Raw genomic sequence first — 14073 nt, 5'->3', positions numbered from 1 at the left:
CTGACACTAGCACATGTTCAATAAAACCGCTCACTTGCACAGAACTGAAAGGGAGCATTGCGCTCTGAACAGTAACCTAAGCCCTCTGAAAGGTAACCTCTGGTGTCATTTAGATGAGTAGTTAGCTGCAGAGATGCTCCAAGGGGTGTTGAGCTTTAAGTTTTATAAGGTTTAACTAAACCTTAGTTCAACAAAGCATAAAAATACATGGAAATCTAAGTAAGTTAAGCATTAAGCCAGCTTAAACACTGATTTAGCACGTCACTGAATCAATCTCAGAAACTTTGGCAGTGGATGCTACAGAAACCCATGATAGATCTCTTTCTACATATTACAGGGTTGATATCCCTCGTGGGTATGGGATTTCATGCTAAACCATTTGCATCTTCTGAATTCTGTTCAAAAGGAAATGCAGAAACAAGCAGCAAACGCTATTCCTATGATCTTCCCCCCCCTTGTAAGCACTGCTGTCAGAAAGCACTGTCAGAAGACTATGATAATTTGAAATTAATACTATAAACCTAGGAGGAGAGCGAACATCCCCTCTGATCAGGCTACAGACGCTGTTGGTGAGCATTGCAATTGCAGAGGGATGGCTAGAGAACTGGGGAAGTCCATTTGGGCAGAGATGAAAGAAAGAAAGAAAGAGAGAAAATCCTGACACTGTGGTTGTAGTGCAGCACACTGGCACGCTGCAGAACGACAGTAAGAGAGCTGGGCCAAACCAGGGAAGTTCTCTGCAAAGGAAAGGTTACTCTGAAATAAAGGTTGGCAGCTGTAGCCTAATTACAGTTTGCTCATGGGCTGGCTCTCCACAAAATACACTCTGCCCATGCTTAGCAACAGTGTGAGCTACCAACAGCTCAGCACATCACAGCAAAGAACAATCAGCACTCAAAAGATGGGCACGTCTGCTTCTGCAATAGCACAGCAGCCTCTCAAAGTGGTGATAAGGCTGAAGACGTTCAAAGTCCTCAGATTTCTCGCACATGCCTTTAGGAGGTGTTTTGTAAGACACAGAAGTGACCAGGACCAGCTCAGAAAATGGCTACTGATTTTCAGTACTTTCATTTCTGAGTTTCACAGGAGACTCTCTGGATCTTATTAATTGAACCAAAGCCAGCGTAGTTCAGATAACATCTCTGAAAGGTGGGTCTGAGGTGCTGGGCACTGATGCCAACAATACCACAAGAGGTTCAGTCAAGAATGGACCCAACTAACTGCTTTGAGCATGTATGATACCTCCTCCAGAAGTTACAGGAGCAGAAATGGCTTCAACCTTGCTGCTTGGAAAAGCAGAGGATCCGAAAACCCTGTTCTGTCCATTGCCTTCAAGCTCCTTTAAAATGAGGAGTCATTTTAAAACTCAAATTAAAATTAGCCCTATGAACTGTCCTGTTCCACTTCTCATGAAAGCATAACTTGTTGAATTGAGCCTCAGAACAACTGAGCTTTTTGAGATTTACTAATATCCTTACCTATCCTAATATCGAGCCTCACTGCAGCCACCCTTCAGCTGCACAGTTGAGCATAACTCCCTAATATTCTCCCTATGCTGTAACAAGGCAGCTGTGTGGTGGAACAACAGACGGGCTCATTGCCAGAGCAAAAACCTGCAGTGGAACTATTAAAAACCTCCATTGAAAAATCCAAGCAATTTCACGCCGGATTACGTACAGCAGAGAACAGGAGACAACGCAGCTGTTGCTTCTAGGTCAGTAATGCTCCATCTCCTCAGTGATATCACCCCTGCTTTTAAAGCAAAGACTTGTCATTTCAATTGAAAGCTGGCCTTTCCTCCCAGCAAGGAAACTATCAATTCACAAAGCGTTTTTGCAGGGCAGCTGTTTCAGTTATTTAAATTGCCTTCCTCTTCTGGGCCTCAGCTGCTCATTCAGAAAACAAACATGCTTCGCCTTTTTGTTCAGCTTGCCTGTCATGATTTGGAGTGCATTGGTCTTATATTCTGGGGAGGGAAGGGTCAAAGGCTGTTGCCAGACTGGTTTTTTTTCCAGTCCACCTTGGGTTACTTTATAAGAGGGACGGATGCCCATCCAAACCCAAACCCACCCGTTGCACTCCTGCTAGCTTTAGATAGGTGGTCTGAACTTAATCTCCTGCCTCGTTCACAATTAACATAACGCTGGATCAAACTCACCTTCATGGTAACAGTGATTGTGCTATTTACATTTGCTTTGTGCAGCCAGCCTTGCTTTATCACACCACCCTTCTGGGAGCACAGGGACGAGGAATCCTGAAAGGGAGCAAAAGATCAGAAAAAGAGGAAGTCAGGGGAACTGCCTCCCACGCAAAATTCCCCTTGGACACAAGGGATATGTCCACCCCAGAAAGCATTACGGTTTTAACTACAGCAATACAGTAACATGTAAAATGTACGTGTAACATGTACAGCTACACGTACAGTGTTATCACAAAAAATTTCAGGGTTATCTCTTTCCAAGAAAGAGACAAAACAGGCTAGTTTGGGTCACCTTAGACAAGAAAGATTACATCTATGCTGATAGAGCTGCACAGCAATTTTGCAAGGAGGAAATGCATGTTGGTTCTTAGGCAGTATTTCAAAAACCTGGGGAAGAAGGAAATTTTCAAAATGGTCTGTTTAGAAAGTTGCAAAATGCAGAACTCCAGACTTATTTTGTCATTTCCTTTTGTATAAATCCACTCTCCATTTTAAATTTAGGCAAAACCCACCAAACCCCAATAGCTGAAATGTAACTGACTGATTTGACATTTATCAAAACAAAAAGTTTCAAGTGACCCAACCAGGCTGTTTTTGGCATACCAGCTGGGGTTTCCATCTTTGCTCCTGTCCTGTGGTCCCAGAAAGGGAGAACGACCCTCCATCCATACCTAACTGTGGCCTCCACTGGGGAGGGAGGGAAATGAGATCCCAGACTGGTGAAAAAAACTCATCCTGGGACTTCCAGTGACTCAGCAGCAGAGGTGGACCTGGACTGTCTGCCGATGAGCTATGAACGGATCGGTTTATATGGTCTTCTGCATCCCAAATGGCAGGTTTTCACTTTTTTCTTGTCAAACTTCCAATGACAAAGTGAATTGTCTAATGCTTTATTTCCTTGGGTAAAACAACCCATGATTTCTCCTTTATAATGGTTCACCTTTTTTTCATCAAGAGATTTCTTTTATTTGAATTTCCATTACATAATTCTAAAGTAAATGCTCCATCAGGAAACTGTAACAGAATCCTTTAGATATGGCCATGCCAAAAGAGATAAATGCCAAAATATCTGCCAAAGCACCGGGAATACTCTTCCACAACCAACATCAATAACTTCACTCGTTTGAGTATTTGGGACACTGACCAGAAGAAAAAAGGTCTCCATCAAATTTTGATGGCATATTTTTATCCCTTTGTTTTTTTCAGAGGCATGCTGATAACATACTGCACAGCTCTGTCTCCAGCCCAAATTAGATATTATTAAAGAGGTAACAGCTCAAGTTAACGATGTAACGTGAACTGACAACAGTGTCCTGGTTTCGGCTGGGATAGAGTTAATTTCCTTCCCAGTAGCTGGTACAGCGCTGTGTTTTGGATTTAGGAGGAGAACAATGTTGATAACACACCGATGTTTTAGTTGTGGCTCAGCAGTGCTTACACTAGTCAAGGACTTTTCAGCTTCCCATGCTCTACCGACTGAGAAGGCTGGAGGTGCACAAGAAGCTGGGAGGGGGCACAGCCAGGACAGCTGCCCCAAACTGGCCAGAGGGACATTCCACACCATGTGCCGTCATGCTCAGCACAGAAACTGGGGAAAGCTGGCCGGGGGGGCCGCTGCTGGGGGACTGGCTGGGCATCGGTCGGCGGGTGGTGAGCAATTGCACTGTGCATCACTTGCTTTGTATATTCTTTTATCATTATTATTATTATTATTGTTATTACTATTATTATTTTCCCTTCCTTTTCTGTCCTATTAAACTGTCTTTATCTCAACCCACGAATTTTACTTTTTTTTCCCCGATTCTCTCCCCCATCCCACTGGGGGGAGGAGTGAGCGAACGGCTGTGTGGTGTTTAGCTGCCTGCCGGGTTAAACCACAACACACAGCCAAAAAAAATTAAGGCCAAACTTGAAAATACATTTCCATTTAGGAAAAAGTCATCCCAGTCCAGACCTGAGGTGTGCTGGGACATACACAGCAATTGTGAGAAACGTGCATGAAACAGCCCCTTCAAGTCTTCACCTCTGCAACAAAGAAACTTCCCTTTTCCTCTGTAAGTTCCTCAGCAGCAGCATCTTGGTGCCATGTGGATTTTAAACAGCTGGGCTAGACTCTTCTCACTGTGAACTAAAACTTCTTAATGTCACATGCGTGAATTAAGCGTCACATGGTACTTGAGACAGAAAAATGCTACCCCTCCCTTTTGTAGCAAACGTGATATGCACAGGGAAACATGGCATCTGCATCATCCAAAATGACCGCCAGGTTTGAGATGTCCCAATTGTCAGAGCCCCCAGCTCACCCCCATGGAAGAGCTCCAGGGCTCCAAATCTTCCCTGCAACCAGGTGAGCACAAACATGCCAACTTCCAGAGGAAGCAAACGCCTCTGAACAGTACATACAGAATGGGCTTGACACACTGAATATGTTGGGTAGAAGTGACTGATTAAGAATTGCAGGTTATGGATAGAGCACAAAACTTTTAAGAGGAGGACCCTGACATCGCAGTGTAGCTGAAAACCACATTGCCCACTTTTAATTCTGGACATGAAGAATTTTACTTAGTAATTGTTTGGCTTCCTTTTTTTCTTTTCTGCTGCTGCAGTGTTTCATGTGACAAAGCCATGAGAAATATTATGGCTAATCTTCCAGAAAATGTCGGAGACCCTTGGCTCCAAGATATTATCTTGCCATACTTTGAAATAAATCACTGTCTCAGTTTTGGTTCCATCTTCACAGTATGAAGCATCTCACCAGAAAACCATTCCTGGGAACTGAATTCTGACTTTGCCCTGTGAAATCTGCTTTTTAACATATCTTAGAGTGGAATATGTAAAAAAAAAGTCTCCTTACCTCATCCTTTTCAAAGTCTTCATCAATTTCAAACACATGGCTTGGAATCTTGTCTGGCCTAAAGGATTTGCTGAAATGACAACACATTTTCATTTTTAATGACTGGGAAACGAGGGTCCTCCAAAGCAGCAAGTGGATGCTGGATCAAGAACCAATAGCCAAACTGCAGACTACAGAGCACAGCAGAACTGTCCTCCTGCAGAAGATGATAGATTTCAAGAGACCCACAGCCACTTACAACTGGAGAAAGCTAACTTCTGAGTGCATTTCATGGAAATTAAGCATAAGCAGTATGTAATTAGCTTTCTCCTTGTTAGCTGTCTGATTCTGCAGAGCTTTTGCTGACTTGCATTTATGCAACACAGAGATGCAGCAGGCCAGTCTATCTTCCATCTTGCTAAGAAAGAAGCAAGATCAGACTGCAAGATTATTCACAAATTTTAATATGATTTGATCAACAGTGTTGCCCCATTGCTGCTTCATTTCCCTGCGAGATCCTCAGAACAGACCCACTTCAGCCAATTAACAAGAAAAAGCATTTAAGCTGCCAGCACACGAGCAGCCTGAACAGTGGTCCAGATATGCACGGAGCATGGGGAGCGAGAGCAGAGCAGGCGCCACCACCGAGAAAATAACAGTCCAGCAGAAATCCGAGATGCATATGCCTGGCTGAAAAACCTGATTAGCTTTGGGGCTGGAATCACTGGCACGGCCTGGAATTTCAGAGCACATAACTCTCCAGCACTGCCGGCATTAATAGCAATACTACACCGCTGGATTGAAGTTGTAAAACAACATCTCAGTGACAGGGGGCACAAAAAGGATCTGCTCAGCATGGGAACGCTGTGTCTAGCACGCAGAGAACATCATCCCGTGGGGACAACAAGGCTCCCGATTCACGATGAGCAGACACTGCCAACACTATGTATCCTGCCACATGCCCAGACTGTAGTCCGTCCTCATCCCAGATGGAGGGGGCTGTTTGCACACTGGTGGATAGGATGTGAAGTCAACGACCCATGCTGGCAATACTGTCAGCATCTCCCTGACACAGCTGAGTGACAACGGTGTGATAACACGAACCTCTGGCTCTCTAACCTTCAGAGTGACATACCTCTGGAGGGGAGGCTGCTTGTGGGACAGGCATCAGGAAAAAGGGCAGGCTGTTTCTCCTAAGCCTAATCAAACCGCAGTCCTGTGACCATGCATTAGTATTCCAAGGGAGCGCGACACTTACCATGGCAACATCCGAAAGTCTCCTGAGTATTCCTCATACTTGTAGTTTACCACATGCCAGTCTGAGCTGTAGGTTTTAATGCACTGAAAGGAAAACAATACAGCTCTTTGAAAGCTACACCAAGCAAAACAAAACCATGCACAAGTCTGAAAGGTTACTACCTACTGGGTGAGGTAAGCACAAGTGTAAAGGGTCTGAACAAGGCTGCTTCACTTGTTTTGCGCTGCAATACAGAATTTCCTAAGGCTTTAAAAAAGGAGTAATGATTTGGGAGGGGACTGTTTTCCAGAAAGCACCAATTTTCTGCCCTCGGAAATGTAGTGCCTCTAACTCGACATCGACCATCGCTTGGCATTTAGTTTCACTGCACTTGAAGGGAATGGTCCTAGAGAGGGCACTTTACAGAACAAACCCGTGGCACCCAGGATGTTCCAGGGAGGCTGTGTAGTCCACCCCTTGCCCTGCTGCACGCCCGCAGCTTGCAGCTCAGGCAGGCGGTGCAAAGCCACACGCCTTGTCTGCGTACAAAACCCACTGGAAAGAAGCACCACACAAGAGGCATGTGCGAGAACTATCTCGTGCGGCCAGCCTGCCAGTGGCTGGTGCTTCCCACACAGGAGAAACTAAGGGATCTGCAACCTCGCAGACCAGGAGCTACAGCAGAGTATCTTGCCTAAGGGAGAAAGTGCTGAAGGCAGGAGTTGCGTGGACTTTTGCCCCTACCTCTTTGACAAAGAGACTCTGAGCTTTCTTTAGAGCATCTTCTGGCACTGTAGACTGGACAGTCCTTCTCTGTCGACCAATGACTGAGATCTGCAGGGAAAAGGAGAACATGGTTTTGGTGCAAACTGGGTCTTCAGGGCTTAATGCTTGCTTTAAATAAATGTGGTGGGCCCAAATCACCAGTGGATCGTTTCAGGTTTACGTGTCAGTAATGCAGCCAAAATTAACATGTGGTTAACAGTGGAAATTTTCCAAGGTAAGCAGGACTGGAGATGAGTGAGCATCAAACATGAGAAACAGCCAGCACAAACTCACAGATACGTCTTCGATCGGAAATATCAGCAGGTCCCGGAGGGGATCACTGTAGATCTGAACTTTGCGTTGAAGGATCACGTTCTCATAGTCCAAGGGTTCAACCACTTTGGTTTTTTCCTGCAGGAAAAATAGAAGATGACAAAATTGACATATATAGAATATATAAAATAACCAACATCTTGTGCTTAATTTAGCCTGACAATTTCAAACCATGTTACCAATGGACTGCTTGTTAATTCAGCCATCTGATACTCATGTGATGCAGGTAACCACCGATGTGTATGTTTTGCAGAGAGGGAAACGAGGGGTTAAGTTATTTGTGCCTGGTAATAAGCTACGGGAAGGAACCAAAGCACTGTGCTGCTCTGGTCCAAGCACAGTCTCTAATTTCTTAATGGAGCAAGAAATCCTCCTGGACAGGCCACAGCTTTAACAGCTGCAAGCTTTAGCGTCTTTATGTATGAGCAGCTCATCTGTACAGCTCAGAAGAAATTCGGCCTCCCACACTGGCTCCACTCAGCTCGAAGCTGGTTTTGCTAGAGGAGCTGGTGAGAGTCGTGCTCTCTCTGGAAACGTGCTGCTGGCGAGATGAGAGCAAGCTGGCTGCTACAACCTCCAGAGCAGGAATCTCCTGTGGAAGGAAGAGCGGCATCCCTCTGGAAAGGCAAGAAAGCCCTCGCCATAAATCACACCTCAGCCACAGCCAAAGGCTGGACAAATGTGGGGCCTGGTTTTGCTCTGACTTACATTTCTGGGAAGGAAGATGAACTTCTCCAAAATCCCTGGAGCCATGAGTAAAAACTATTAGGAGAACGCCATTATGTTGGCTATTGCAGTACTTTTGTCCGTGTTACAAGTCCAGAAAACAGAACTTAAAAGAATGTGAGAAAAACACAAACTTCTGAAGTAGGAAAATGTCATCTCAGCTGCCCAGCCCTAGACTTTAGATTTCATAAGCAAGAGTCAGGCACTTAGCACTGCAGTTGTGAAAATAAAACTTTATACCAAAAGCAAACCCATGACTCTGTATATGAATGGTCATAATAAAAGGGGAAGCAAATTCAGATACATCAACTTTGCCTTGTTTTGAATCTTGACCAAAAGGCTGTTGATGCCTGGCCATGCCATGGGCAGTGTTTATGAAACCCTTCCAGCAGCCTCGTGATGTCTGGATGGCATGTGCCTCTGGCGATAACAGCCTTGCAGGATGGCGTGTTTGGGCTCTGCACCCTCGGAAGAGGAACATCGGATGATTCCCCATCGGCAGCAAACTTTACCCCTCCAGCTGAATGGTTTTGCCAGGATGAACTATTCACGTAACATGCTCCCTGAGTTAAAAACGAGACCAGTACAAGGTCTCTCGCTGAAGACAGCAAAACCTGCCGCCTGACAAAATGAATCCAAAATGAGGATCAAAAGCTCAGCACCATGTAACACCAAGGGGTAAATTGCTGCACCACCAAGCATCCAAACAGCCCAATATTGCCTATGACGCGTGAGATAAGCCAAGAAATCAATATTGCTCTTCCAAAAACAATCATAGCCAAAGGGTTTCTGTCCTGTGCCTTTGGCTCCTGAGTCTCTGGGATGCATTAAGTAATGTTTTCAAGCCCTTTGCAGCAAATGTGAGCCAGGGTTTTGCTTTAATGACAGCTGAGCATCTCCTGCGTTGAAGGGGAGCTGGTGCTGGGACTTTGACAAGGCAGTTGTCACGCGAGGGGGTAACGGCCCCAGGCAAGAGCTATTTGGGGATAGTCATATTTTAATCTTGTTTTAATATTTTTCTGAAGTGTTGCAGAAAATCTTTGTTTGGTGATATCTCCTCATACACCAGCACCTTTAAAAAAAAAATCAAAGAATTGAAAAAAAAATTTCTTTCCTTTTTTGCCATACTCTGGTACATGGTAAAAAAAGAATAAAAATCCAGGGTCTGTAGCAGACCTGGACGGTCCATTGGGCTGGAGCAGCGAAGGCAGTCGCCTCTCTTAGGCTGCCTCTGGCTTCTCTCACCCAAAGGACCAGCCCCGCTGAGCAGAGGCCATTCCTCTGTCCTGGGTACATGACTGGTAAGCTTTTAATACGTTCAGAAAGCAAGACCAAGATGAAAACTTTTCCCCACAGCACTTCAGAAATGCAAGGTGGGTACCTTTCATGCCATGTTTCCCAGGAACGCATCCCAGCAGCAGAACGACATCCCAGCATCTCTCTGATGGAGTACAGCACAGAGCCTATGTGCAATTAAGGCCCATTTTACTAATATAATTGACGCCTGGGTCCCATGCAAGCCTCTGGGCAGAGTGATTTCTGCACAGCCTTTTGCCAAGCACCCACTCTGCCTTGCTTCTGGCTGTCCACAAAGAAGCTCTTACTCCTGGCTGGGGAAAATATACCTCCTGCCCCAGACAGTTTTGCATTCAAAATGTCTCTTTTCCATGCTGCAGGAATCCAGCATGGATTAACTCAGATATCTGAAGCAGTTCCCTCTTAATCGCTCTCGGGAAACTTTGCTTCACTGTTCGCACAGTCCTGAAAGAAACCGCACAAGCCTCAGTGCTGTGTTAGCACCAGCAGAAGCACTGCAGCCATTGCGGGAGAAGCCTACCAGATCACCGGTGGGAAGGACAATGGTGGCTCGGCAGAGAGCCCACGCTGGGTGCCAGAGTGGCCGGGCACCCCCGGCCATGGGGGATTTGGGGCATGGGGTGGCAAACGCTGCCAGCGCTGGTGCTGTGTGCTGCCAGCCTCACTGCTCGTGGAGCGCCTCTTGCTCCTGCACCCAGGACCCAAGCTGCACAGGAATCTCATAAAAAAGAAAGAGATCATCTGAAAAACAGGAGTCCCAAAAATCCAACAGGTAGACGGAGAAAAAGAAACCATTTTCTCTCAGTTAGTCTCATGCTCTTTAAATGCTTAATTGAATTTGGTTAATCATCAGAAACACTGGCCTTATTTCAGGATAACACTACGCGCTTCTGAAAATTTGCCAAACTTTGCTAATTAATGTGAATTAACAGGACATTCACGAGCTGTTCTCCCATTTGCAGGTCTGGGGCCAGGCATCCCCAAAATTAGTCCACCACACGAGACCAGGCAGAACCCTACAGACTAGGTGTACAGCTCTCTGCCAACCTGTCTGATTTACTTCTCTTGCTGCTAATCACCACAGCAATCCCAGCAAAACTCAGCAGCATAAGCTGGTTAAAGCAGCGCCATGAGCCCGAGCGCTGCTTGTACCAACTCCCCATCTCACCTCGCCCCAGCAGCAGCTGTAACGATAAATTAGATTCCCTCTAAGAGCCTTTCACATCACTATGGCATTAAATAGTGGCTTTGGGTGCGCAGAACTCAGGCCTTCTGATTACACAATATTTTTAGTCCTTTTTATTTTGCAACATGGTCCTGAAACTGGGACTCTGTTTCTGAAGTTGTTCTTTTTAAAAGTTGGGGCTTTGATAACATTTCTTTTCTAGCTTTGACATCTCTGATGACCAGCAAGACAAAGTCCTGACAGTGACCCTTGTGGGATTCGATGACAACTAAAGGGTAAGGACTGAAAAGGATCTCATATCCTCACATGAGAGGCTTCAAAACCCGTACAGCACTGCCCACCACAGATATGAAAAAGTTCCTTAAAATAACTCATTACAGCCCTTCCACTCTTGTGGATTTAGTGATATTGGACAAAACGTGTTCTGCAGGCTGGTGCTGTGATCTGTATCCCGTGAGGCTGTGCTGAGTCCTGGGACAGGCAGCCAGTGACCCAGGGAGCTCCAGGTGGTGAGGGATGCACGCCTGCAGGGCTGCAGAGAGCTGTCACCCAGGTGGCCTTTGCAGCACCCACAGACAGGCATTTCTCCTCCGGAGCTGTTAGAAATGCAGTCCCTAGAGCTGTCCTTACCCAAGCTGTGTGATTTCCCTGTTTCAGCATACAGCAGCCCTCTGTCACCTCTAGCACAGCATTATGCCGGCTGTGCTCGCACCCAGCATGACACAGCCAGGCTGTCACAAGCCACGACAGGAACCACAGCAGTGTCTCTAAAGTGAAGCCAAAAGATTTAAGTCAAGCTGTTTGCAGGCAAAGCAGCTGCTAGTGAAAGGATGCGGCCTGTCCCCTGCCTGCCATCGAGAAAACACAGACTCCTCTGTCCATCCCAAACCGTGCTGGCTGCCCAGCGGGGCCAGGCATGCCCACGCCCCTGCAAACAGACCTGCGGAGTAAGGAGGGAGCCATCACAAATATTTTTCACCCTTTGGCCCACCCTAGTGCCCAGTGTCCCAACAGGGCTGGAGGTAAAGCTTTAAGCCCTGAAAATCAGATTTCAAAGTCTTAGTTTTTCTGACGAGCTTGGTTAAAGCACACACCTCCTGGCATCCAGGGCTCAGCCTCACACTGCCCGGTGCTGTCACAACAGCAGATGGCACCCACCAAAGTCATTATGAAAGCAGAGGTAAAACTATTACACTAAAGCAATTAGAGTCTTAGAAGCCACAAATTCCTCCAGAGGGAAAGCCAATATCCAAGTACCAGGAAACGCTGCCAGTCCAGCAACAAAATCAACCCATTTCTGCAGGAAAAAAGGTGCAGTGCTGCCAAAGCCATCCTGTTCTCCAGCATACATGCAGCAGCTGTTCACCCAGGGCAGGCAGACAGGTGCGCTGTGATGCTCCTCGGGTTCCTCTGACCTCTTGCACAACAGCAGTGTGGGCAGGTTGGGGTGAGCTGCCTTATCCTGTGGCCCCCACGGTTGCAGCACCCCGAGCTCACCCGGCAGCAGCTCCCAGCCCAAAGCACCGCAGCCCACTGCACTGGGATAAAAATCAAGACCCGTGGGAAAGACCTCATAGTGGAAAAACATAAACAAACACGATTTAAATCAAAAGATAACAGGAGAGCAGTGTAACCTCCCAGATGAGCCCACTCACCTCTCTTAAAAAACCCCCACTGGTTCAAGCCCCGCACACCAGCCTGTTCCCAAAAACACATGTTGCACTCTGTCCCCCTGCTTCTGCCCTGAAACTACTGCTCCCCTGAGCACGGGGCCATGCAGAGCACGAGGAAGAGGCTTGTCTGCTGCGCTCGAGCCCCCATCCAGGCTAAGTCACGAGGCTCCCCTTGGACAATGGCATAGGCGAAAGAGCAGCCTATCTATTAGAGTATTGACTCTGCACCAACAAGCAAGTTGGCTGGCATTTTAACAGGAAATTCAATGAAATGACTTCAACAGAAACATGCCCACAAACACCAACGCAAGGCTCTGCCTTTGGCCAAGTGCGAGCACAAAGAGCCCGGCACAAGGAAAACCCCAAGTAAAGGTCCTCATCCTCAGGGCCCTGCTTGTCCTACTGCCCTCTGCCAGCCCGAGCACAAGCCCCCACTGGAGAGAAACCACCAAAGAGAGTTTGAAGGGAAGATTTAGCAAGGGAATTACCCATTAACCAAGAGGGGGGAATCTTAAGAAGTCAGATTAAATTGTCACCTTTCTGTATCCATTTGCAAAGCTTATAAAATTCCTTATATTTGCCTGTTGCGAACAAAGGTTCACAATGACAGCTGGAGATATTCATGTGGGGAAGTACAGGAAAGGCCATTTCTATTTTAAATTTTTATTGCCTGAAAAACAGTAGCCACCTGTCTTCTAGTGTCCTGCGTTTGTATACCATACAAACGTGCCAATGATTTTATTATATGATTTATGTTTTTCTGAGATCCTTTTCTCCCAGAATGACAAGTATAATCCAAGTGATGTGAATGTACAGAAAATGAAGGAAAAATGTTTCATTTGAGGATTTTTTTAAAACAGCGGCCGAAGGAAAACTATCAGAAAGCTTTTGTATTTTCAGTCCTTTCAGGCTGGCTCTCATTTAAAATAATATCCAGAGAAGCAAACGGCAAACCCGGCTAGTTTGGCTCCGCTTTAACCCATTTGCTCGTCCCTTTGCGTTGACACGAGCCCCATGTCGGCTGCCAGCGCACGTTTCCCATTGCACAGCGGAAGCCAAGCCCAGAGCAACCCCCAGCCCAGTGCAAGAGCTACACCATGCTCGACTTTCGCTTCTCACGGCGCTAACGGCCAGCAGACAGACAGACAGACAGACAGACACACACACACACACACGGTGCTGCATCTCTGCCCGGCACAGCCGGCCCTGCAACGCTTCCTCTGTGCCTTCCACTGAAAAACGTGCGGGTTCGGCAGCACCCGGGACATGGTGTTTCCTCACTTCCTCAGAAATGAAGCTCTACCCAGTGCATGCATCCACACTCACGAAGCACCTAGAGAGACGCAAGTGATCCAAATGCTAAAAGTGATGGTTCTTTAGCTAAAGAAAGAAGAGGAAATAGCACCGACCACACGTACATAGAGATGTATTGCCTCAGACTGTACAACTGTTCGCCAAAATTTAGTAAGCATTTTACACCCTATTTACTGCCTCATGTGTTACAACCCTGTAATACACTTACGTGGAAAGCCTGGCAAAGCCTGAATTTTAAAACAAAACCCAAAGGACCAACTAGGTGAAATACACAGAAAATAGGAGGCAAAGTCAATCTGGGGTCTTGATTAAAAGCTAAAGGAGGGAAAAAAAAAGGAAGCATACAACTACCCTTTGGACATATTAGTCACGGTCACATCACTTCCGAGACTGGCAACAGCCCAGGGCAGAGAGGGACCACTTCCCACCGCAATGCGCAATCTGGAAATGCAAAGATACCTCGCAGACAGCGAAGAGAGCTCACCATTT

At 46.5% G+C, this 14073-nt stretch overlaps 1 protein-coding gene across 5 annotated transcripts in view; it reads right to left on the bottom strand.

Moving 5' to 3' along the window:
• Positions 1 to 14073, bottom strand: part of DOCK11 (dedicator of cytokinesis 11) — a 90394-nt gene that overhangs the window by 63811 nt on the left and 12510 nt on the right. For all 5 annotated transcript variants that reach the window (XM_076346896.1, XM_076346902.1, XM_076346898.1 and 2 more), the window contains exons 2-6: positions 7330 to 7446; positions 7015 to 7104; positions 6292 to 6374; positions 5055 to 5124; positions 2159 to 2254 (exon numbers count right to left, since the gene is read on the bottom strand). In XM_076346896.1, the coding sequence (XP_076203011.1) occupies positions 2159 to 2254; positions 5055 to 5124; positions 6292 to 6374; positions 7015 to 7104; positions 7330 to 7446 (456 nt within the window). The remainder of the gene's footprint in view (positions 1 to 2158; positions 2255 to 5054; positions 5125 to 6291; positions 6375 to 7014; positions 7105 to 7329; positions 7447 to 14073) is intronic.

Source organism: Aptenodytes patagonicus, chromosome 9 (assembly GCF_965638725.1).
Source record: "Aptenodytes patagonicus chromosome 9, bAptPat1.pri.cur, whole genome shotgun sequence".
Lineage (NCBI taxonomy): Eukaryota > Metazoa > Chordata > Aves > Sphenisciformes > Spheniscidae > Aptenodytes > Aptenodytes patagonicus.
Note: the sequence above shows the minus strand (reverse complement) of the source record. Positions and strands in the feature narration are given on the sequence as shown.